The 26,994-nt window shown below is 40.1% G+C and overlaps 1 protein-coding gene across 1 annotated transcript in view; it reads right to left on the bottom strand.

Annotated features, from left to right (window-relative positions):
* The window catches only part of poln (polymerase (DNA directed) nu), a 76,188-nt gene that overhangs the window by 25,789 nt on the left and 23,405 nt on the right, over positions 1-26,994 (bottom strand). Inside the window, exons 18-20 of the mRNA XM_074662358.1 lie at positions 15,213-15,270; positions 11,055-11,129; positions 904-1,015 (exon numbers count right to left, since the gene is read on the bottom strand). Coding sequence (XP_074518459.1) covers positions 904-1,015; positions 11,055-11,129; positions 15,213-15,270 — 245 coding nt within the window. The remainder of the gene's footprint in view (positions 1-903; positions 1,016-11,054; positions 11,130-15,212; positions 15,271-26,994) is intronic.

Here is a 26,994-nt window from a genome sequence, read left to right as displayed (position 1 = left end):
ATCAACGTCACATTGTGTGTGATTTTTACCTGTTTCTGTATAATTATGTCCAGAAATATCCAGACTCAGGGACCAATTACATTTTATTCACTTACAGTATAAACTCAATTAAATGTTGTTGATAAGGGAATCGATAAAGAATCAGATTGATAAGCAGAATCGATAAGGGCATCGGTATTAAAAAAATCTTATCAATTCCCCTCCCTACAGAATAAGATAAGCAGACACTTGTACATGTTAGCATGTTAGTGTGTTCACAGCTAGTCACACTTACTTTCTGTTTGTGTACATGTATGTGAATATGCATTACGGTCTTGTTTTGCTTGTGGTGTGGGTCGTGTTATTCATCCATATGTTTATATGCATGCAAACTATTTTTAGCATCTTCTCTTGTTTTTCTGAGGAGCTGAGTGGGCGTGTGTGAAAATATAAAGCACTGCTGTTTTCGGTTCTATACGTGTTTGTGCTTCACAAAGACAAATCTGAGTTGCAACTTTGTATCTGCAGTCAAAAAAGGGAAAAGCCCAGGAAAAGTGGAATTAACATGTACAAGAACGATGAAAAAGAATAAGATAATAGGGATTAAAAGGAAGGACATAGAGGGGAAAGGAAAGCTCTGCAGTCACCAGAGAAGAGCTGCTGTGACACCAGCTAATTTGTTTAACGGTGAGAGAGTGATAATATGAGACACGTAATGTAAAGCCTCAGTAGAGTTGTTAATGTGGTGTGTGGGACTGGTAATCTGTTTAACTGGCTGCCCTCTGCCATACGACCGACTAGGATGGATGACAGGGTGAAGGTAGAGCACACAAAAACATACACAACAGGGGAGAAAGAGGAAACCTTGAGCTTCACCTTCACAGAGGAGAAGAGGGGAGACCTGTGTACGTGTGTGAGGCATACCACTGAGAGGCCAGCATGGTGAAGACGTCGGCTTGTGGGTTGACGAAAACACGGAGCAGCTCAGGGTCACAGGAGAGGTGAGCCAGCAGACGCAGCTCCACCTGGCAGAAATCTGAAACACACAAATTAAAACGATATCTCAAAACGGGACATTTTTCTGAACATATTTGCAGATTTTTTTTTTACTCTTCTCGTCCAACTCAAGCATCTCTTTTCCCTTTGATTTCACTTTTTGCTGTGAGTCAGACATAAATATCAAAGCCCCATTTGGCTTCAGGTCAAACGTAAAGTTGGAGAAGGCAAACGCAAACACCGACGGTAAGTGCAGAAAGGAAAAAGCCTCCAGTACAAAAGAAAAGGTCGGACTCTGAGGGGAAATTGGTGTCTCTGCCTCCTACATGATTCTCCCTGATGGCAGCACAAAGTGATGGGTCTGAAAGGAAGCAGCTCTTTTGTTGAGTCTGTCACCAAAAGGATGATGCTTGCTATTGATGTTGAACTATTTTGTGCTTTCAGGCTCGTTTGTCCCTGAGCTGGATGGAAAAGACCTGAAAATGTTTTTTCAGTAGTCAGAGACACTTGAATGCCGCTGTAAGATTCCTTACAGATACAAAAGTGCTCATGGTTGACTTTTTCTTTGACTTTGTACGGCTAAATTAAGATATCTTGTTGACTGAGAATGTTATCAGACACCAGGATGATAATCAAATGTATGAGGCGCAGCCAAGCAGTTGTGCAGCCAGAGTCTGCGCAGTAGAGACAATGAGGGATTCTGGGAGAATCTGAGTGGAGCTCTGTGACAAAAATAACATTTTTTTTTGTCTTTCAAGAGTCTAATCACTTCTTGACTCTACCTCCGACATATTTTACTATCCCGGAAAAAAAAAACACAAGAACGGCAGCTGTCAATCATTGTTAAACGTTGCGTAAAGCCTTGTTTTTAACCTCGATAACTAATGAAAATGAAACTTTTCAGAAAAAAGAGGACCTGAATACAAGGCAGCCAAATGATATCTTCAAATCACCACAACAATCAGACGTGAGAAACATTTCTATGAGGCGTATTAATTTTTTAAAGTTTGACCACAGCCCATCTGGAATGACTGGGGAGATGGATTTTTTTCACTATACTGCAGCCAGCCACCAGGGGGTGCAGTTTTTGTGGGGGACCTCATTTTGAGCTGAGCAAGATGACATCCAGCCTTTTAAATGTTATAAAACTGACTCCTTGAGTAACCAAGCGGTAACCTCCAGCCTTGTGAAATGAAGCCGCTGCAGAAAAACTGCAGTTCCTTGAGTCGCCACTCGTTGCTAGCTCCAGAAGTACCAGAGACCAAATACAAACCTGCTTAAAACAAAAATAAAAATTAAGAAAAAAATGAATTCTTAAAGGCTCTTTTTCTCCCAGCACACATTGAACCAGGGACAATTTTTTCCGAGCTGAATAGTTTTGAAGATATCACGATTTTGTATAATTAGATGCACAGCTGATATGACTGACAGGTGGAGGCACTGGAGCCGTTAGCAAGGAGGCTAATGGGCTGTTACCACGACAACGGTTTGAAAACGCAAACTTTTGAAAACGGCCTCCGGAGTGGGATTTTTCTGAAACGCTGCCGACACCGTTGCTGTGTAAACAGTAAGCCGGCATTTTCAGTGGAAACACTGACGTCACACTCCGCTTTGCGCGAGCGCACACAACAGGACAACAGTACCGTTGTTGTTGTGCTTGTGCGGCTCAATCTGCTGAATCTGCTGACTGTCTTCATACAAAATGAGCATCTGTTGCTCCACTTCTGCTCTTAGTTTTCCACAATACACCAGATGATTGGTTAAACTCTACTTCAGTGGAGATCTACCAAAAGCTGCTTTTGGACAAGACAGTTATAGCACCACCTGCAGGCCTGGCATGCTTACTACAGCGTTTTCAGTTCCTCTGCGTTTCTGTTTAAACAGATTTTTATCACTGCGTTTTAGCATTTTCAGATGAAATGTTGTCGTGTAAACGGGGCTTAAAATCCTGCCTCAACTCCCCCTATCACGCTAGGTCAAACAAAGAAACGTTAAGTACATATTTCTAATATGGCAACCACCAACAGCTGGCTTCAAACTCTGCTTTAGAAACTGATGTGTGATGTCACTGAGTCCATGTCCATACATCATACAGTCTATGGGAACAGCAAACACAAATAGCCAATAAACTTTGACTTTGCCGCACTTCGTTTGCTTATAAACACAATCTATTGTAATGTATTCTAAAAGTTTAAAATACAACACACACAGAACAATGTACTGTACAGTATAATTGCATATGGATGAACTGAGGTGTTGGGACAGCCTGTAGTTCGCACCAAAGGCTGAACTTATTGCACTGACATGCCACTGTTTCCACTTTGTCTGTAATGGGTTTGACTCTAAGTGCTTAATTCAACGAAATGTTCCGACTGATGTTGAAATTGCAGAGATTCAGATCTAATTTTCTCAGCCAGCTCACAGGAAGCTAATGCTGCTGTTGCATAAATCCATGTGAAGCTAGGTTATTATGGACAATGACTGTGAATCACTTGGTACTCTGATATGACTATTCGCTGCACTATGCACTAAAGGTTGTGTAAAGGTCGCTCTCATATAAATATATTTTTTCCATTTTCAAGCATCACAACAATAGTGTTGAGATTGGATGAAGACAGGAGCAGATGATTGTTGAATAGTCACAGTTCCAGATCGAAGGACGGCCTCTCTATCACCTCGTCTGAGAAGGTTTCTGTGACAGAACTGTCAGGTAAATTGGCTCTGGGCACCAGAATAAGCAGAGCAACAACCAGAGGCAATAAATGAGACACACTGACAGTCACACAGATGGCTGTTCGCTCTAAACACACATCATAATGCACCTGCGTTTACACAGGTAAACAGTGCTGTAAATAGAAATATAGAGCCACAAAGATAGAAGTCACACACGCACACACACACACACAAACACAAACGTCTTTGTGGGAAGTGACAGTGTGTTACAGCACCCGGTCCGGTGCTGACAGCTCGCTTGTCAGGTTGCCAGATCCAAAATGAAACATGTCTCAAGATGTAGTCACACGTCAACATCGATACATACTTAAACCCACACAGCGCGTTTCAGCCAGACACGTTTTCTCCTCTGCTCAGCTGCTGTAGAGTCACATTACACCCGACCAAAGGCGGAGAAAACCATTTAAAACGGAGGGAAGAAAGTCTCAGTGGAATGAAGCAACCGTCTGTAAGAGGTTTGTGACGCAGAAACATTTTAAATTGTGACTTTTTTAACAAAATGTGACACCAGTCCCACATTCTGCTGTGTTCCCCAAGCTTTTTTTTTTCTAAGGGTGGTAGGGTTGGTCATCTAGTGCACACTGGTACATGAGCCAGATAAAAGCTATAATGCTAACTAGCCACACACGTTGTTGATGCTCTATGACTGTACTTCCCTGTGGAAAGCAGGTAAGAACATCAATGAATAAATGAATGAATGAATGAAGATAAGGGAACTCCCTGCCTTTGGGGTATAATTTCTGACCAATGAAAGAAAAATATTAATCGCACGTGACTTTGTTTACAACTTTGGATCGCAAGAGACTTTTATCCGAGGTTTCTGCCCGCTAAAGGGAAGTTTTTCCTTGCCATTGTAACTTGCTAAATGTTGCCAACCCATGGTGGGTTAAGATAAGATAAGACTCATTATCTTGTCTTGATGTTGGGTTTCTGATAATAAAATTTTATCAACATTTAAGGGTCTAGACCTGTAAATGATTTTGTAAAGTGTCTTGAGATAACATTTGTTATGTTTTGGCGCTATACAAATAAAGATTGATTGATTGATTGATTTTGTCTTGAGAACTCAAACAAACCAAGTAACAACTGCTACAATTGCATCATTTTTGCCCCTGAATCTGAACACTGCAAACGAGCCACAGGTGTGAATACACACTAAGTTATATTTTGGGGCCTTTGAATCGTTGACTCGAAAAGACTTGAAACAATGTGCTAAAGGAGACTTGGGCTGAAAGTGAATACGTTTAAGTGTATCCAGTAGAGCAAACAAACAAAAAAACAAACAAACTGATCAATTATTAGAAAAAATATTAACTTGAGAGTCAAACCAGCTTGACCCTGTTGCAGTTTCCATCTATCAAAATGACTCTGTACTCTGTTCATAAATTCATTTTAAAGACAGACTTTTTGACATCCAGGTTTGTACTGGTGGATTAAGTCAGAGCGAAGCCTCTAGCTGTGTTTCCACTACAATTTTTCGTAAATAAAAGCGATATTTCTGAAGTTTCGATTAAGAACAATTTCGCCTTGCTGGTTTTTTCAATACGACCAGAACTGCTCACAACTTGAGAAAAGTAAAACATAATGTCCGTCTGGACGCTGCACTCATGATGATGCAGATTCTTGAACATTAGTGTTTTTATTCACTGCTGAAACTGTTGGCTGTGATCAAAAACTCAAAACAGGCACGAACAAAATTCTAAATGAAGATCATCATCTCCAGCTCACATACTCTCACTCACGCACACAGACCTCCTGCTGCTTTCTGACCCGCTCACAGCTGTCCTACCATAGTCTGTTTGTGTGGCAGTGGACACGTACAAGGAGGTGAGGGAGGTGCGTTGTTATAACAACGTGATGTTTTTGCTACTAAGGTGTTTCCATTGCACTTTTGCTAGAAACTTCAATATCCAAACTTCTGGAAAACCACCTCATGACAGCATAAAAACTTTTTATCAAACTTTGAGAGGTTTCATGAAAATGTTTTCATTACCATTTTTTATTGCGATTTTAACGTTTTGCGCAATTCTAGGTGTAATGGATACACAGCTTCTGGGTGACTTACTATTCACAGTGAAACTAGGACCTACAAGAAACAGCAACTGTCCACATGGCAGATGACAGTCTAGACTGAAGTCTTGATATGAAAATTAATGCCACAAGTGTTCACTGACTGTGAAGCCAAAAGACTTTGGGCTCCGCCTACTGGCCAGAAGCAGTATAGGTCATACCCTGCTTCTGCCATTCAAACAAATGGTATCAGGATCATAGTCGGAAATCCAGTCATACATGGTTTCTGTCATTATGATTATTAATTATCACTTCTGCACATGCCTTGATTGCTCCCAGCACAATCATGAGGAACTGAGACCTATTACTGTCTGATGTGCCAGTGATCTAGAAAGCAATTGCTGCATCGTTTTTGATCTAATTAATAAAGACTGCATGATTGACTGATTGATTGATCAATCAGTGGCTAAGCAAATGGCCAAACTACAAAGGTGCAAAAAGGAAGGCTTGGTTGGAAAATGTTAATCTGTAGAAAAGCAAACCGAAAACTTACTTTTCTAGCCTAGCTTTTAGCTGAGTTTTACTTTTACTTATTCATCTTTTTATCTAAATACGTTTGGTTCTTCTTCTTAAAGGCGTATAATCTTAACCTTCTGGTTTTTTTTTATTTTTATGTGTCTTAACTTAGTTATTTATCTTCTTATTTACTGCACGGCTACTTTCAGCTTTAGAAATCTGTATCAGAAAGTTTTAGTTTTAGATCGTTTTCTCTTAAACTGCTTTAGTCTTTTAATATTTTATTATCTTATTTGTTTCTTGTAATTTGGTTGTTTTATTTTTTTTTTCTAGTGACTTTAACATTTTACCTCAGCTTTTCTACAGTTAAACTGTGTTCACCTTGTGCACTAGGGGTGTGGGTTGGTGGGTTGGAGGTTGTACATTGATGTGTGTGTTTATGTGTGTTTATCAGGCCACTTATGATAATTATTATTATTATTTTTCGTTTGTTTTCTTTTGTCAAACACAATGTGTTGCCATTGTTGTGCATGAAAAGTGCTTTGTAAATAAAGTTTGATGGATTGATTGAGTTAGCCGTTCTTTTCAGAGGCATACAAGTCAGTGTATGGATAGAGTAAAGCTAACTCAACTAAGCTACAGACTAGATATCGTATCATTCAGCCTATCTAGTAAGGATGAGTAACTCTGAACGTGTTACTTCAAGAGAAAGACTACAGTAATGTGGATGAAAATGTAAAACCAGAGAAGACGGAGTGATGGTGGGCTGAGCAATGCGCTGAATAAAGACGTCTCCTTTCAGTTGCGATGAGGTGAGGAAGGCAGTTTCTAAAGATATCATCCCATCCATGTTTTATGAGCCAGATCACATTTCCTCCCAGCATGGCCGCCAGCTTCAGAAACATATTGCTGACCAGGATGAGAGAAAGTGTGTGTGTGTGTGTGTGTGTGTGTGTGCGGCAGTGTTTAAATTCATGCATGTGTGTGGGACAGAAATAGAAAGGAGGAGAGGGAAAAGACTGAGATGGATCGAAAAGGAGGATTGATCACACTCGGTGGGTTAATGTGTGAGACTGAAGAAATGTGTGGGTCGTCTTTACGGCCTCTGTCTTATAGGGATGTGTAGAAAACGCCACAGTGAAGATCCCTGTATTGATCAGCAATGAAATGACGTACGAGCCTCTGGATAAAAATGTTTGTGACCAAAGACTGAAGCTGTAGAGCCAGACTCCACGGTACTGAACCTCGCACAAACGTTTTAATAAGGATTTGAAATTAAAATGTGAATATCTGTTATATTTGATGACTGTTTGCAAACAAAATGAGCAATGTCTGGCTCTGGTAGGCTCTGATTAGTACTTGTCATTCATTTGTACAAAATAATTATTCATCTGTTCAGGGAGATGTCATTAGCTGACGCTTTAATAAAACATTTGTAAATGCTCCACGCACAGAATTGATTAAACCTCAAAGACCAGAAAATTACTTTCGATGTTCTCCTGCTCGGTTTTTCTAACAGACGGGTGATGTTTTACTCCAGAAATGAAAAACAATAAATAAGTTGGCACTTCTCCCTGTAGTTCCTTGGACGGCGAGCATACGAGCAGATTTAGGAGGCTAAGCTGCGCCTCATACATTTTTAATGCCGCCACCCACAGCACCCTGAGCAGTCCTCGGTGATGCTTTGCAGTGCAGACTGGAGTACGAAGGTTATGAATAAAAGCGTTAGAGCTCGACTGAAACCTGCATATCGAGCATATGAAGAGTCCTCAGGGGATTGTGGACAGTCTAAAGAGGCTTCCAGGAGGAATGAATTGAACAGCGTGCACCAGGGTGATCCTGCGATGTATGCAAACTATACTTGGGAAAGTTAACCCAAGGAAGACATATAAACTTATATTTACTACCAGATTCAAAAAAGCCAGAGAGGGAGGAACTGGAATCATAAATAAATTCACACCAGAAAATCAAAATGTGTGTTTTAACATCAGTATCAATGAACTCCACAGCAGCTTTTCATGATTTAAAGCATTAAAAAATTAAACTGTTTTTCTCATCCAGGTGTTTTGGAAAACCTTTATTTCAGCCTCTGCTGCTGTCTCTTTAAGGCTCCCTGCTCCACAAACCCCCCTCCCTCTGATTGGCCAGTCTTCTGCACTGCTAAAAAACTGAAATCTTAAGCGTTTTTGTCTTATTATGGGTAAAAATTGTTTTATCTCTCTGTCCAATGTGGCGTTGGTGTCTGATGTTAGCTCCGTTAGCCATGTCTGTGAATAGCATGATGCTACCCTGCCTTCTGGTATTCCCTCTGTTGCTGTGTTAGCATGGCTAACTCGTCCATCTTATTGGAGATAGATCTTATGTTCCCAATAACGATGGGTGGAAGGACAGGTCCATGTCGTCACTTCTCCTCACCTTGTGGGGGAACATCTGGCCTTGCACCAGTTAGCATTGACATGCTACAGGCTGCTAACAGCTGATTTCACATGTAAACAATGCAGCCATGGTTACATGTAGGATCTGCAGACAAACACAGGAGCAAAAATAGTACAAATATAACTGAAGACAAAACCAGTTTGGTGTCCATGGCTGACAAATGAGCCAAACAAAGTAATGATCCACTTCAATATGAGCCACATTCAACTTAAAAGTCCAGAAAAAACAAAATGAGATCTAAATTGCTTGTAACAAGTTAAAACAAATCTGCCAGTGGAACAAGAAAAATTTGCTTGACACTACAATAATGTCTTACAACAAGTAAATTTTCGCTTGTTGCATTGGCAGATTTTTTTTTCCATGTCCTACTCAACTCAGACTTCATTTTTGTCTTTAAATGACTTGTAATAAGACATTTTTCTAGACTGATCAGGTAAATGTGTCTCATGTTAAGTGCTCTTTGATCCTCATAATACAAACACAACATGCATTAGGATATAAATATTGTCCAGTGCATAGCAGTTGTGTTGTTTTGCCCTCACTAGTCTTTTTTTTTTTTGTTAGTTACGGACAGGGGAAGAGAAAATAAAGAAGGAAAGCCTGAATTTGAACCAACACGCTGATGAGGGAATTACGCTTGTCTTTGTTCTTATTTTGGCAGGCTCCTCTTTTTCCTCTGTCAGCTCCAGCCCACACACACCCAGCCGACATCCAACGTCGAATTGACGATCCCAAATATAAACAAACGTGCACACGAATTGGGAACACACGGGTCGCTTGAGGACAAGTGTGTCAAAAATGTACTGTAAAGATTGGTGCATTCTTTTCTTGGTTAGTCATCCATTTCTTTTTTTTTCACAAAGCCACAGATGGGATGACTCTGGCGGGTGGGATCGATATAAAAACAAACTCAAGACAAAAGCCGTGTCGTACCCACACACGGGGCTCTGAAAGCAGAACTGGTTTGACACATAATGGCTTCTGACGTGACTCCAGGGTGAACTTTTCCTGAGGACACGGCAAAGCGATTGTAGCTGAGAAGCTCACACACGCACAGCTGCTGTACCAGTTTGGGAAGGACATCGTAGGACATGAAGGGGGTGAATGGGCGAAGGCTCCCTATGAGGGGTTGTTTCCATGGCAACCTGGCCAGAGCAGGAGTGCGTGTGTGAGTGTGTGTGTGTGTGTGTGTGTGTGTGTGTCGGTGTGGGCGTGTGCTGGTTTTGAGCTTCTGAATCCCTGCCACTTTGCGCATATTTGTGGGATCCTGGCTTTTATCCTGCTGCTGTCCTCCTGCTAACCCTGCTTTATCTGCCTGCTTATGTAAGTGCGTGTCACACTGTCAGGTCCAGACACACAGCGTCGCTTCCACAGAGCGCGCCCAGCCTGACAGAGCTCCAACTCTGCCCTTGGTCTGCTCAGCATCGACCAGCGTTACACCCTGATGTGACTGGATGAAGCCAGCAGAGCTCGGTTAAGTTCACGGATCCAGACAGAAATCTTTTGTTAGATCCGCCTTCTGTCAGACTTTCCCCACTGCGGTCCACAACTCACACTGTAATGTCAACACAGTGCAGACATTAAAGAGAGGGTATTCTGCTTTCCTGTATTTTAAGGTGGGATATAAAGTAACGATGTTGGATGTTCATATTGAATCCCTGAATCTGTCTGTAAATCTGTCGGCAGCTCTTTCATCTTTGTCCGTTACTTGTAATTTTTTTGCCTCTTTTTCGTAATCTTTGTATTGGAGTGGGTCATTACTTTGCATGGTTCATTTGTTAGTCATGTCTTCAGTGATATTTTTTCTATTTTTGCTCCAAGATCCTACATGTAACCATGGCTGTAATGTTTACATGTGAAATCAGCTGTTAGCAGCTTTTAGAATGTCAATGCTAACTGGTGCTAGGCCGGATGTTTCCCCACAAGGTGAGGAGAAGGAGGTGAGGACGACGTGCTGGTTCTCAGGTGTGAGCTAAGAAGTGACAACATGGACCTGTCCTTCCATCCATTGTTATTGGGAACGTAAGATCTATCTCCAATAAGATGGACAAGCTAGCTGTGCTAACCCAGAAACGGAGGGAAAACCAGAAGGCTGAGTAGCATCATGCTATTCACAGACATGGCTAACAGATTATTTACATGACTGAGACGTAAAGGGAACTATTTTCTTATGGAGCTTTTTAGACTTTCTAAACACTTTCTTACTTTTGTTTTCTTGATTGCTGCTGTGACTCCTCCTGAATTTCCCCTCGAGGATGAGGAGGATTTTCTATCTCATACGATTAGATTTAAGAGTAAACTTGAGGGTGGTTCCAAAAGCCAAGAAAGACCCCATTAACTACAATGTTGGTGTCAGGCTTTTGAAAGAGAGTCTATTAACCCACCTGCGGCAAGAAAAGTCCACCCGTCCTGAGGAATGAACATCGCCCGAGGATGAACCGTCACCATCTCTTCCTTTCCTGTGGGGACCAAACATAGAGCCCTGAGGAACACTTCAGCAAATCTTTTATCAGTGACTCTTTTACTCTTAAAAAGCTAAATTTTTTCATCAGAAAAGAACTGAAAACACGTATTAATGGGCTGAAATACAACTTAACCATCCCACACTCCTTAGCTCATCACAGATTGCTTTGTTATTCCGTACTGCTCTTTGGCTTCTCAAATCTGTCATTAGAAACGCCGGTTAGGGACCTCGCTGGACAGAAAACGTAAATGAAATTGGACTATTATAGATAAGCAAGACATCTAATCAAGTAATAAATGGATTTTATGTTGTTTTTCTGTGAGGGAGTCTGTTGGAATCTAAACCAGCCAGGGAAAACAAACACTACATTTTTTTCCTAATGAGCTGTTCGTCTATTTGTGTTTGAAACGGTTTATGATGGAGACCGTGGGCGGCTCAGGATGTAGCAAAGACATCTGACTTAATGAGAAGTTAAGTTATGAACTTGATGCTCGGTGTTAAAGGGGAATCAGAATCTAATCAGGATCCATCCATCATTGCGCGCCCTGCTCTGAGGAGCTGGACTGAAGTGCTGACCGCAGTGAAGGGGAGGAATGATGGGCAACGATGAAGCATCACATCCTCTGTCAGCATGAGGGAAACACACTGACGGCAGCACACACAAACAAACATGCTGACACTTTAATGTGGTACTGATTTCTCACTCTCACACACACACACACTCACACAGAAACTGGGCAATGTAATCAGTTGTGTACAGCTCCTCACCTCCAGATACAAAGAGGTAGAGACAGAAGGATGGAGGGAAAGAAGGGATGATATCAGAGATGTAGCAGAGATACAGAGAGGAGAGGATTTGATGACATGGAGCTTTGAGAATCTGAGTGAAGGAGGAGCAGAAGTGCTGATGTTAGCACTTATGCTAACAGGGAAGATAGAAACAGTAGAAACCAGAGGATAGAAATAGAGTTAAGGAGCAGTTTCTTCATCTCTTGAGGACGGACCAGACAAAGCTAGCATTTCCACTTTTTACAAATCTGCATCATGATTTAATTTTTGGAAAAACAAAAGAACAGTTTACAGAACAGTACAACAAGGATGGAGCAAGGTCATTAAAACTTCCTTTCAAATGAAAAAAGACAAAACAGAAGATACGTGATGGGAGACGATCCAATCTAAGATCGCCGAGTGACAGCTTGTAACCACTGTATATAAAAGATGTTGCATAAATGAAGCACAGCTGTTCATCTTTTTAGATGTTTAATTTTCCTCTGTGGCAACAAAACACAACTCTTAAGGGAGCGGTTCTCTTGTGAATCTTGTGAATTCACATTTGCATTTGTTAATTTACGATCTGCCTTTCCTTTCTCTGTCTCATTAACAATTCAAAGTGTTTACCAGAGGAACATAAAGAAGACATAAAGAACAATATGTTCCACTAATCTCTTAGAAAGGTTTTAGATTTCACACTTTGTCACTTGAAGTAGTGATAACCAAAGGGATATATTGTTTTTATGTCTAGATAAGACCAACAATATAGAAACTTCCTGAAATATCTGACTAATTTTAATTAATCAGATGAGATTTTGGAAAAAAGTAAAAGGTAAAAGGTGACCCAGCAAGATTCAGGATGAAATATTTCATGACTTATTCAATAATAGATTTAAACAAAAATTTTCTTTGCTTTTAGTGTCACTTATACACAGATTTCCCATAGATATATAATTCTTATTCAACATCACTCTCTTTAATATCAGTATCCTTCTGGTTTTCAGTCCTGAGATTTTGTTTTTCCTTCTGAGCCCTTCTTGCAATCCAAACTCCTGGTGTTTACAAACTTCTTTCTGTTGGAGTCAATGAACAGAGTCTTGACGTTGATTAGAGAGACAGTCCTCTCTGCCGTCCAGAAGAAACTTAAGGAGATTGTCAGTTAAAATGCGCAGCTCCTTTTCAAGTTTAACTTTCATATGACGCTTATATTTCTTACAATCAGAATTCATTTTGGACAGCAAAGACAGCACTAGCGTCATAAATTATCACTTCTGTGTGGAATAAAATGTTCCCACCATAGACTGTACAAAACACGGATGAAGTCTCCTGATCCCACCCGTCTGTTTCTGAAGTGAAGCAAATTGGGAATCACGGCCATATTGGAAGTGGCAAGGGCTTTGCATAAAGCTACAGGGTGCCCGTCAGTCACATGACCTGAGCTGTGCCTATTGGGTGAGTTTGCAATCTTAATATCCTCTGAACTGCCGAGTTGGTAAACAATTCAGTGTGCTGATAGTAAAGTTAGAGACTCAGACAGGAGATGTTTGCTGAACCAGGCTGTAAATAGGTTAATTTCTCCTTTGAAAACATTTTTTTGACTTGGTGTGTATAGCCGTGTTTCCACCAAGCAGTCCGGGTCGGTTCAGTACAGTTTGGGACGGTTTGGTACAGTTAAGCCTGATCCCGTTTGCGTTTCCACAGCAAACTGTGCCCTCTCGTGGTGGGCAGCGTGTAAGCCTGATGCCGAAAGCCACAGTTGATGCCGTAGCAGCTTACCCCGCTAATAAATCCAACAAAGAAGAAAAACGCAACACTGTAAACAAAGAGCAACGATGGAAGACATGCAGCATTTTGTCCCCTCTGTGATCGGCATGTAGCTCTTTGATACAAAGAACAATAAAGTTTTGTTTCAGAGAAGTCTGTTTGCCACCAGGAGAAATGCAGCCGCTGTCGGGGTAAGAGACAATTCTTTTGACCAATCAACGGTCTGCAGTGTGTTGCTCCACCTTCCAAGGGCGGATCGGTTCAGTCTGGCACTCATACGAAAGGGTCCCAAAAGGTGGGACGGTTCGTCTCGGTTATTTGGGGATCTGTCCCAGGATGAGTCAGTGGAAACGCCAAAAAATGCACACTGTACCAGAACAAACCGAACCGGTCTGCTTGGTGGAAACATGGCTCATGTGACTTCTGGTACTTCCAGAGCCAGCCTCAAGCGGACACTTGAGAAACAGCAGATTTTAGCACTTCAGCACTGTCTCATAATCTTAGACCAGAGGTTTCCGCTTGGTGCCCACATGAATACACATCTAATTCAAAGAGATATGACAATATATTGACATTTCAACTCTTAATATCAATTTATTTATTAAAATAAAAAACTTATACTTTAGGTGTGTTGAAAGTACAAAACGTCTTCTGCACCTCCACTGCAGTAGATGGCGCGAGAGAGCTACTTTGCTGTACATTGCACATAAGCTGTATAATAAATATAACCTCAACGTATATTCAAATTATTTATTCCTAAACTTGATGATATTGGTTTTGATGCCTAACTGGGTCAGTTAGTTTAAAATCGTTTTGAGTTTAATTTTTACAGTGTAGTAGACTTACAAAATAATAATCCTTGTCATGTTTTGCACAATTTTAGATTTTTAATGAGCAACATTGGTTACACCAAGTGACATTTATAAGTTTCACCAACTGACCACGTCTTTCAACCAATAATTTTTGCAACATTAGTTTGTCAAAGTCGTGAAATTATTAAAGTATTGTGATGTGTATCGTGAGGTTCTTGCCAATACTCACCCTTACTAATTTATACCTGAGTGGAGAAAATTTACATTTATATTTAAATGAATTATGTAATGAATCATGAAATCTTTCATCCTGAGTTTTGCTGGCTCACCTTTTTAAGTTGTGTTTTGTTTTACTGCTATGATAACAGAGGTCTAAATAGGTGTAAAGAATACTGTCACTTCACTGAATATGCAGATCATATAACAATATGAGGCCAGCAGCACTTTTAAAATCACCATCCTCAAAACAACTATGCACCAGAGACCACTGCACTGAGCAAACAAACCCTCCTTATTGAGCAGGCCTCTGCTGCTGCAGACTTTTATCATCCTCATAAACATTCTTTACTAGCTCCCTGCTCATCAGTTTTTGTGTGCCCTCAGAGATCTCTCTCCCTCTCTCCCACACACACACGAGCGCACCTCAACATTTATCACTGTCTTATTCTGTAGGACGCGTGGGAGGGGTGTTTCTCACTCTGCATGTGTGAGTTAATTTGTGTGTAACCTACCTTGGATGTGCTGCTGCCTGGTGATTTGAAGCGGCTGTCTCGGCAAGGCCTGGAAGTTCTAGTTCAAAAGAAGACAATTTGTAAGTCAGCTGGAGTTAACTGTGGCCCTGCACAGTGTGTAGTTCTAGGAGGTTGTGCTGATACACTGAGGTATTACTCTGTGGATTTTGGTCTTTCAGTCTTTAATGCAGATAGGTTTCCCCCTGCTGTGTGGAAACCTGAATAAACAAAGAGCTCTGAGACACAAAGACTCAGGTGTGCTGGTTTGCTTAATCTTCACCGCTTACAGGTGGGAGCTGTCTTCTTATATCATTTCTAATTCCTTTCACGCTAAACAAAATGTGTACCAATAAAGTATGTGGCAGTATTTACCATTAAGAGAATTAAACTGACATTAAAGTATTGAAAGACTGCAGTTCCTTGAGTGTCCACTTGGAGGTGTCAACGAAAGTATAGCTCACTCTATAGTAAAGGGTTGAATTCCTTTTAAAAAGGCTGATTAGACCATAGGTCCCCAACGTTCTGGTCAGGGACCCTCAAAGTAGAGGTTCCCAAAACAGGTGACCTCCTGTTGTGCTCATGCTAACATGCTAATTGATAAACAGACAAGAAAAAACAAAGCCTAAAGCATATAATTTAGCTGATTGTTACAAAATTATGCCCCGTTTACATGACAAATTTTCATCTGAAAACACTAAAACGTAGCGAAAACGCAGTAAAAAACGCTGAGGGACTGAAAACGCTGTAGTTAGCATGCCAGGCCTGTAGTTGGCGCCATAATTGTCTTGTCCAGCAGCCTCTTTTGGAAGATCTTCTCTGAAGTAGAGTTGAGCCTATCATCTGACGCCGTGACATCAGTGTTTCCACTGAGAACGGCGGCTAATTGTTTACACAGCAACGGTGTGGGCAGTGTTTCAGAAAATTTCCACTCTGGAGGCCGTTTTCAAAAGTTTGCATTTTAGGTCGGCTAACACGCAGTTTATGTGTAAATACAAGGTCAAAACGCAACAAAACTTTTGCGTTGCCCCCTAAAATTGTTGTCGCGTAAACAGCCTCTCAGACTACCTATGAACACATTTCTGTTTTTCTGAATGAATTTGCTGTCATTGATGCAGCCATTTTATTTTTTAGCATTTTTATTTATTATTTATTATCATTTTTTAAGGGTTGAATTCCTTTTAAACAGCTGATTAGACCATTGGTCCAGAACAATTTGGCGAGGGACCCTCAAAGTAGAGATTCCAGGAACAGGTGACCTCCTGTTGCGCTTATGCTAACATGCTAATTGATAAACAGACAAAAAAAACAAACAAAGCCTCAGACATGTAATTCAGCTGATTGGTACAAAGTTATGTCCCGTTTACAAGACGTTTCATCTGAAAACACTAAAATGCAGCGAAAACAGAGTAAAAAAATCTGCGTTTACACGGAAATGCTAAAAACCCTGTAGTGAGCATAGGCTTGTAGGTGGCACTATAACTGTCTTGTCCAGAAGCCTCTTTTGGGAGATCTCCACTGAAGTAGAGTTGAGCCAATTATCTGATGTTGTGACGTCAGTGTTTGCACTGAAAATGCTGGCTTACTGTTTACACGGCAACGGCGTCGGCAGCGTTTTAGAAAAATCCCACTCCGATTTCAAAAGATTGCGTTTTAGGTCGGCTAACACTAGTTTCCGAGTTAACGCAACAAAACTTTGGCAATTCACCCAAAAATCGTGGTCATGTAAACGGCCTCTCAGACTACCTATGAACAAATTGCTGCGTTTTCTAAATGAATCTGCTGTCACTGATGCGGTCATTTTCCTGGCAGTCTTGTGATAACCATAGTTTTTGATTTTGGAAGGAATTAACTTAACCCCCACTTTACGAACTACGGATTTAGAAGACATCAGAACTACGAGCCTTTTATATTAGACACTGTCGCTATTAGCAAGAAGGCTAGAAGCCAGACTCAACCTGTGTCGTTGCTTCCTGCTAGCTTAATCAATGTTAGGCTAAGTTAGCATGTCCAGTATGGTGACATCCAATGAAAGACTTTAAAACTCTGCTTTGGAAACAAATGGGTGATGTCACAAACACTGCACCCATGTATTTTAGAGACTATGGTCTTTCTGAAACATTAAACACAACCATTAAATTTCTGTCCTGCTAGCCGCGCCAGATTCCTCACTTTTAATGTGTAGCAGAAAATCTGGCTGAGACCAGAAAAAAACAGAGTCCTGCTACTGCAGCCAGCACCTCAGGTCTTTGAAGTTTTCTGATGCGTATCTTTAAATAGGAACAGTCTGACGCTCACTGGGCTTCTGGTCCGTCCTGCATCGACTCACTGAGTAATTTAATATGTTGCTGATATCGACAAACGTGTACACAATGTTACACATGTGCAGTTTTTTGTGCCTCTAAGAGGAACACGCACACACAGGCTTCGTTTGATAGAAGGAAGGAACCGTTTAGGCTCAGCATTTCGTTTTAATCCCAGTTAATCCCACCTTTTTAAACACACATCAACACACAGCTGAAGGTGTGTGAGTGTGTTAGTGAGTACAAAGAGGGATCTTTATACCAAGGACATGGCGGACATGGTGTGTACACACCAACATAAGAGGGATTCCCATCATGGGTCGGAGCCTGTATGCAGGGCTTTGACCTCGCAGTGGGTGTGTGTCGTGTGTGTGTGTGTGTGTGAGAGAGAGAAAACAGCTCTCTGCTTTCACAACTCATTCATTATTCACAGGAAGGAGGGAGGGAGGGAGGGAGGACAAGAGAGGACTGCAGTGGCAGGGTGTGGACAGAGGAAAGTATACATGAGGGACCAGGCACCAACAACACACACACACACACACACACACACACTCACACAAGATACGTGACCTGCAGTGAGTACTCAGAGCAGATGAATGAGTAAGGTGCATGTAATTGGAAAGATGTGTGTGTCTGCTGTTTGTGTCGCCCTGTGATGTGACAGGTGTGACGTCTGCATGGTGTTTTCAGTGACGGCAGCATAAACTAAAATAAACATAAGAGATGGAAACTTGTGATGGAGGTAGACGACAAAATAAATGCCACAAGCAATAATATCATTTTTAGAAGAAGCAAAACTTCCAGGTTCTTTCAAACCCAAAGTCTGAGGTTAGTTTATTACTGAAGAGGGAAATCAAAGAAGAGGAAAGATGAGAAGAAGAAACACAGATCAAGAGATAAAGAGGGAAGACAGTGGAGCAGAAAGAGAAGCAACAGCAGCTTCAGTGTTTCCCATGTGCCACTGCAGCTAGAGACGCAGAGAAAAAAGATGAATGAGAGGTTTTAAAAGATGAAAAAGTCTGGGTCAGCTTGCTCTCTGCTGACTGCACAGTTTTCAGTTTACATGAAAGCCTCCGTGCTCACCAGAGGACAAGCGTCTGTCAGTCTCACACACAAGCAAACGGAATGAGTGAGGCTTATAATTAGCAAAGGATGAATTCTTTACAGTGTGATAGTAAAACTCCAGTTTTATAAGAGTTGTGTAAAAAGTTGATAAAAGCAGAATTTGATCATCTACCAAACATTTAAAGTTTACATTTAACAAAAATTGGAGCTGTTGGTTGTGGCTGCCTGTTGCATCAGCTCTTTCTTCTTTGTCCGTTTCTTGTAATTTTTTAATCTTAGTGGTATTTTTACTATTTTGTACTCCTGTGTTTGTCTGGAGATCCTACATGTAACCATGGCTGCATTGTTTACATGCGAAATCAGCTGTTAGCAGCCTGTAGCATGTCAATGCTAAATGGTGCTAGGCCGGATGTTTCCCACAAGTTGAGGAGAAGGAGGTGAGGACGACGTGCTGGTTCTCAGGTGAGAGCTAAGAAGTGACGACATCGACTTGTCCTTCCATCCATCGGTATTGGGAAAGATTGGTAAGATCTATCTCCAATAAGAAGGACAAGCTAACCCAGCAACAGAAGGAATACCAGAAGGCCAAGTAGCATCGTGCTATTCACAGACATGGCTAACAGATTATTTACATGACTGAAACTGATTTTTTTTCTTCAACAAAACATTTCCATTCTAGCTGATGTGTGTTTTCAGTTCCATTGCTTCAATAAATAACCATTAATTGTTCAGCTGTGCTTGTTCATTTCTGTTATTTGTTTCAAAATTACACAATAAACTGAGCTGAGAGTGGGTTAAGTGTGAATTAACCAAAATCAAAGTAGGAGATTAAATGAATCGTGAATATGATTTCTACAATAACTGCCCAGCCCTACCCCTAACTTTTAACACAGAGAACAAAGACAGTTTATTAGCCGACACAGTGAGAGCCAACTGATAATTGCACAAAAAGGACACTTTCATTGCTGTTCACTGATTGCGAGCCTAGACATGTACGGAAAATAAAGAGCTGTCACAGAAACTTGTGCAAAAACATACAAAACATAAATCTGTCTGTGCCAGTGACTGCCAAAACACACCAACATGCACTCCCTGAAAGAGCCACTTTATCATGCAGATGTGCCTCTTTTCACTGCTCTCATTGTTAGCAGCTCTGCTCCTTATTCTCTATAACAACCCTGTGTTTGTACTACCCCTCATCTGCTGATACAGGCTTTCAATGCTCTTATAATGAACTTGTAATTGGCTCCTATTGATGCTCCATTGGGTCTGCATGGACCCCCACAAGAGTGGGACCACGGCACTTGTTGCCTGAGCACCTGTTAGCATGTTCGACCTCATGTTTTTAGATGAGTTTGAGAGTGCAGGACAGCTTCACCGAGGCTAATTCATTAGCAGGTAAGACACAGATACAAAAACAATCATTAAGTATTGATTGTGCAAGGGCAGGGTTATGCAGGGTTAACATGCAGCATATTCAATATTGGTAATTACATTATTGAAATTCTGTCTTTGAGAAACTTCAAACTCCTCGAGATATTTCAAAGTTAACAGCTTTAAAGTGAGGGTATTGTGCGTTTTCAGGCTCTATGTTGTCTTTATCTCAGTGGTAGCTTTACATGATTTACAGCTAAAATAAAAATCCTTATTTTTCTCTAACTGGTGCTTTAGAAACATTTATTTCAGCCCCTGAAACATTTTGTTTTAGCTGCTGTCTCTTTAAGACTCCCTGCTCCACAGAACCCCGCCACTCTGATTGGCTAGACCTTTGGAAGCCTATAAGGGGTAGCTATGAGCAGACCTTGGTGTTTCAGGCCCGCACCACCAACATGTCATTTACCAGTTGGGAGATTCTTAAACGATGACCTCATTATTTAATTAAATCTCATGAAGATCTCGTTAAGATCTCATCCCTCTTTAAGAATGAATAATATCGAGCAGTTTACAGACAGATTCAGGGATTTCTCCAACATATGAATATGTAGCTGCTTGAAATTTAGCATATATTTATTTTGAACATCAAGCATCCTTACCGCATATCTATGTTTAAAATATGGGAAAGCACTATACCCCCTCTTTAAGTTTTTTTTTTTAGCACCAAGACAGCCTTTGCTGACAAAGCAAAGAGTTAACAGGAAAGGATTTTCCAAACTACATCCATGACTCACAGCAGAGAACACTTGAGCAGTTAGCATTCATGAATCACTCTGATTCAGGGGTGTGCCAAGACTTCTGTAGGCTGGGGTAAATACTAATGACTGATGTGTTTGTGTGTCTGCAGTGTATGAGCAGATAAACTATATAAACCATAGCTCTGAATCTGCAGCCACTCTGAGTACACGGCACTATTTTTAATACCAGAGGAGCCACTCTATTTTCCACATTACTACATCAGTGCATCAGGCACTAATTACACACAGATTGGTGAGCTCAAATTCAATAAAAGTTGTGCGGCAAATTTGCCGTGTGCTTTCATGAACCTAAATCTGTCCCACAGAGGGACAGAGCGAGAGTGTCAGAGGAGCGCTGCCTGGTTAAACAGATGGGGACGGCTAAATCACTACGCTTCTGTGCAGTAATTTAATCACACTGCACCAATTTAATGACTCATAAATCAACACACACACACACACCTAACCAGACACTTGTGTGTTTTTGTGTGCACACTTTTCTCAATTACCTCTATTCCCATTGCAACAAGTAAGAAACAGACACACAGAACTCCATTTAGCTTAGCATGAGCGGATAAGTAAAGTTGGCGCAGGCAGGAAAACACAGAGCAACAAGGAGCTTGAGGACAGAGATAAGATTCAGTGTGGAGGCAGCTGAGCCCCTTAACTCATGGGTACCATGGGTACCATGGGGATCCAGGGCTGTGAAAAAAAAAATGATGGGAGGCAGGTCTGGTAAAGATATGTACATGTTACAAAATATTTTTTGGTTTACTTCAATAATTTTTGGATGTGTAAGAGGAATAAGGACACTGAAATTTGCTGGGAATTTTGGGCAGATTTTTTTTCAATTTATTTTATTTAACTAGAATTTATTAGTTTATTTTGACATATTTCTATTTTAAAGAATGAAAAATAAAGATAATAAGTTTTCTTCTAATTCAGAGATTTTCCTAAAAATACTTAATTATGACAAGATTATTACAAATTCTTAATCTTTTTCCTCTTCAATTCTAAATTGTTACATTAACATTTACATTAAATGGATACATTTTTTTCCGAAGATTACTAAATCATAACAAACCTCTTCTTCTAATTTTTTTAAGAATTCTGAAATGCTCCAAAACTTGACTACTTTTTCTGAATTCTAAATCCTGACGTTAATCTGCCTTTTTTCCTTGAATTCTGAGGAAAATCTGTCAAAACTGCGTCGAAATGAAAACTTTTTTTTTCCAATTGAACATACTAATTTTTTAAAAATAAATCTCTCTTTTATTGGCCTTAACTACTGAATTTTTTTGTAGTTTATTTTCTTAAAAGATAAAATAAAATAAAAAATATTTTCAGTAGCCATATTTCTCCCTTTGAACAGAATTTTTTAAAAAAAGGCAGCAACATATATTTACTATTCAATTTTTTAGTTAACATGACCAACCCACTCTAACCTAGGAACGCACCAGTACCGATCCATGTATCTGCTATCGGTGTATCAGTGCCCCTCAAAGCTGACTTTTTTTTTTTACCAGCGCTCTCGGCTACTTGATTTGAAATGTTGCCTCTGCTGCACTTTATTTTTCTGAATCACCAGTCTACAGGGTATAAAGTTTAAATTTTGAAAACTTCTGTACATGCCGAAGCTTTGTTTTGCAGGTAAACATTTAAATATTTCATAGTTTAAATAAATATTGACTTTTTTGCCTTTTATCCAAAACATTACCAGTCTTATCCAACAGTAGGGCATGCAGGTTATTATCTAACATTAGTATCAGATCAGCCCACACTGAATGACAGAGAAATAACATCAAAATAAAGTTCAGTGCTGTCACACATTTTTGATGCACAGGCTAAAAAAGCTGCTGCACTTCTGTCCTTCCCAGCTCTTATTTTCTTCAACTCCAAGGTCAACAAACAGTATGAAAAATGCATGACACTGTGTTCGTATTTCTGTGAGTGTTCATCACTTCAATACAAAGGCAAAGCACTTAATACACACTCAGCCATGCAGAGCTTAAATCAGCCTGGGGAGGATTTTCTGTACGTGTGAAACATTTAATGATTGGATGAAGAGCAGCTTTAGCCAAACGTTTAACTGTTTGTGAAGCCCTGAAGGAAGCTCAGTGTGCAGCGATGGGAAAAGACCGAGAAAAATCATGAGTCATGAGGCTGAACAAATGAGCAAGGAAGATAAATAATAACTAATCTGTCTGGAGGAAGATGCTTTATCACATGAGGTTAGCATTGCTGCTAATAATGAACCTGTGAGTAAAATACTAAAATTTCAGACTTTTCACATTTTTACTGAGTGAAGCCAGAAGAGAAATGGACCATGAGAGGAAAAGACGGAGGATTCAGTGAAACATGAAGGAGAAAGACGAGACAGGTGGAGCTTTGAATTTGGCAAGAGAAGAATGAGTTAAAAGCAAAGGAGGTAAAACCAGAAAAAAACAGACTGGAGCCATGAGAATAAGAGTAAAAAGCAGGCGGGAAAAAAAGAACCACTGAAGCTGCTGCGGGGGAAGCTGAGACGCACAGTCTGCTCATATTTTTTGGCTTTTAGCAGATAAAAATACACGAGGAAGAGCTCCACGTCTCTCTGCAGTGTCACTCTTCTCTCCTCTCGCTGCGCTTTTAGGCTCAGCAGCAGTTTTAACGGCTGTCCTGCTTTAACTCAGGCGCCCGTTTGATACCGCAGTGTGGCTTCACCTCGTTTGAACCCACAGCAGATGAAAGCCAAACCGCTCTGCAACACTCCTAATTTGAATATGTGTGTGCAGCTCTCCCTCCTTTTCCCCCCTCGACATAAAATGTATGAAGTGCAGTTTCTGCCCTCAAAGTGACGTGTTGATTATTACTGCTGGGATACATCTCACACCAAGTTATAATGAGACCAAATTATGAGCGACCTTCATTTATATGCTGGAGCAGACTGGTGGGGGATGACTCTTCTCACTCCCTGCTGCAGAACGCTGAAATTAGCTTCTTATTTCAATCAATGAAGCAGCAGAGTTTCTTTATCCGCAGACGGAGTAAATCCAGCATATTGAAGAAATTTTTTCCCAGAGTTTCAATCATGTCTCCCTTTAATTTTATTTTAGTAATTCTCTTCCAAAAATTATTGTCACACTAGTTTAATATCTTACTGAATATTAGTTATAATGATCAAGGTTAGAGAAGCTAAGAAACACAGCAGTGACTGGATATAAAGATGGACGACGTGCCTGTACCACTCTACAGCTGCACAAAAGTGAAGCCAAACTACTCCATATAGTAACTATAGCGTCGCACTATTCACATTTTTTAGAGTCTAAGTCTAGCATCAGCTGCTTAAGCCAAACAAAAGAAACTTGTTTCGATTGGTAGATGATGTGATGCAGACTGAAGCACACGCTAGTTTTTTTTTTTTTTTTAGGTAAATACTTCTTGTGCTTGTCTTTATTTATATTCCTCTTTTAGTTCCCCCTTTAAGCCCTTTGCACACCAGAGGCTTATTTTTCGCGCCAAGGTTAATTTTTCCAAAGTTACACTTTCAAAATGTACACATCCGACCAATCAAAACACATTCAACATCCAAAACATCACCAACCAACACATTCAACACGGCGGACCGTTTGACTGTGTTCGTGCCCCAGCACTCGACATAAAAACTAGAAAAACAACGGTCATAAAGATAAAGTTTGGAGGAGAATAGCTGCAGAGATTGAATATCACCCCTCCAAACTTTTTGCAATATTTGTGCCATTTATTCGCGTCACTGTTGGTGTGCAAAGCCTTTACTAATCCCAACAAATGCACACAGCCAAACAGCAGCAACATTTGCCAACAGAACTGTTAATCTCTTGTTATAGCATAAAAACAAGTTCAAAAGAAAACTTCCATTAAAAAAAAATGTGAACATAAAACCAAAATAGAGCAAGCTATTTTGCCCATAGACTGTATGTAGAGTGGACAGCGTGGCTCCACCATTTATTATTGTACGGTTATGAAGCCAAAATACCACCGTCATAGGCGGCGCCATTGTGGCAGTTTGTAGCCAGAGTCTGTGCAGTAGAGACGATGAGGGATTCTGGGAGAATCTAAGTGGAGCTGGGTGACAGAAATAATAATATTTTTTTTCTTTCTCAAGTCTAATCACTTCCTGACTCTACGTCTCGACATGTTTTACTATCCCCGAAAAAAATACACGAGAATGGCAGCTGTCAATCATTGTTAAACGTTACGTAAAACCTTGTTTTTAACCTCTTATAACTAATGAAAATGAAACTTTTCAGATAAAAGAGGACCTGAATACAAAGCAGCCGAATAATATCTTCAAATCACCACAACAAACGGACGTGAGAAACATTTCTACGAGGTGTATTAATTTTTTAAAGTTTGACCACAGCCCATCTGGAATGACTGGAAAGCTGGATTTTTTAACCTATATTGCAGCCAGCCACCAGGGGGAGAAGTTTTTGTGGAGACCTCACTTCGAGGAGAGCATGATGTCATGTCCGTTTTTTTTAACAGTCTATGATTATGACAGAATGTCTGAAAAAACCTTTTTCGACATGTATTTTGATTTCAAAGTTTTGCCAATGTCCCATCTGTTAGCTGTTAGCATGGAGGAGACGGGCTTTAGGACCAAGCAGCAAACCCCTGGTCTGATTATTTAAAACCTCTGCAGACGAACTAAAAACTGCAGTCCTTTGTGATTCCTCTTGAGGCAGCCCTTAAATATAAAAAACATGCACCCCAAGCCAAAAAAGATGAGTCTACAAAGAGAGATTTCATTCATTAGCAATTTTACCAAAACAAATATGAACTACAAATTAAAGCACAACCTTTAGACGTATTCCTAATTTAAGCCTTTTTTAAAAACAATATTAATTATCAAAAATTTTGAAGCTGCCATCTTGTTTTTGGGACCAGAAGCAGCTACCTCACTAAGTGGCACTTGTTAATATAAAATGTTGTTAGTTACCCACCAGTGCAAACCATGTCATTTTTTTGTACCTGGAAGCTAGCATATTGATTTTTGCTGCATGCTTTTCATATGGAACTCTTTGAGGGATTCACTTACTTTTGGAGCCAGACTCTAGTGGCTATTTGAGGAACAGCGTTTTAATTTTTTTAATTTTTTGATTCCAATGTGTTTCGTCATTCTTATCTAAAAAACTCTCATAAACTTTTATCAAAAAACACAATAATGATTTTTAAATACGTAAAATTTTTCAAGCTTAAGTCTTTCCATCAGAAGACGTAGATCCTGAATTTCTCTAATGCTGGTTTGGTCTTTCTCAGTCTTTGTAGCGCAGTCAAATTTTTGTGTAATCTAAATTATTTGAATATAATGAATTCAAACAAAGATCCAGTCATAATTTATTCAGAGTTATTGAAGCTGATTCAGCTAATTATCCTAATGACAGTTTTGTATCTGTAATCACTTCATCTCTGGAAACAAATTTCAATTACAGCAAAATGCATGCTTCACAGATCAGACCTCCACAAACTCCACAACAGCTACACACTAACAACTAGACATCAGCGCCTGCGTAGTTAACAAGATGCTTTGAAAAATCCCAGCAATGCTTGAAAATAAGGCAACAGAGCGGAGATAAACAGCAGCTGCCTGACAGTCACATACATCATGTAGTTACAGGAAGATCAATTCAATGTGCCAGCGAGATTAGAAATCTCAATGTGTCCTCAGTTATTATATATGCATGACTCCAGGTGTGAACAGAACCACTGGACCATGACAGCTGGGTTATGTCAAAATGAGTTATCGATTGTCTCAAACTGTGGTAAAGCCGCAGAAACAGAGGCAGAGAGTAAAAAAAAGAGAGGGACAGGTAAGAAAGTGATAAAGCATTAGTTTGTAGGACTTTGTTGTGTTCTTTAACACGTCCTGTCTGACTTTCAGACAGTTTACGTGAAGAAAAGACAGAAGAACAAATTTATCAAGGATCACAAACAAAAACATTAAATTTCCCATTAGCAGGATATTGACATACTGTCGAGCTTACTCATGTTAAGTTATAAAAGCTTTTTTATTTATCCTTTATTTTTGAAGGAGGAACATGTGTTTTTTTGCTAATATCTACAGAACTTTGCTTATAAAACTGGAAAGTCACTGGGAACTACTGGTGACTATCAACTATCCTGACTATTTAATTAGCTGATTAATCAAATAATCACTGCCTGTTCTCTTGAGCGCCTCCCAATACCGACATAGGGTATTAATATTGCTGTTATGGCTGGTAACCG

The sequence above is a fragment of the Halichoeres trimaculatus genome, unplaced genomic scaffold (genome assembly GCF_033239565.1).
Source record: "Halichoeres trimaculatus isolate MK-OKI-2021-1 unplaced genomic scaffold, fHalTri1.1 fHalTri1_scaffold_22, whole genome shotgun sequence".
NCBI lineage: Eukaryota > Metazoa > Chordata > Actinopteri > Labriformes > Labridae > Halichoeres > Halichoeres trimaculatus.
The sequence above is the reverse complement of the archived record's forward strand: the minus strand, read 5'-3'. Positions and strand labels throughout refer to the sequence as shown.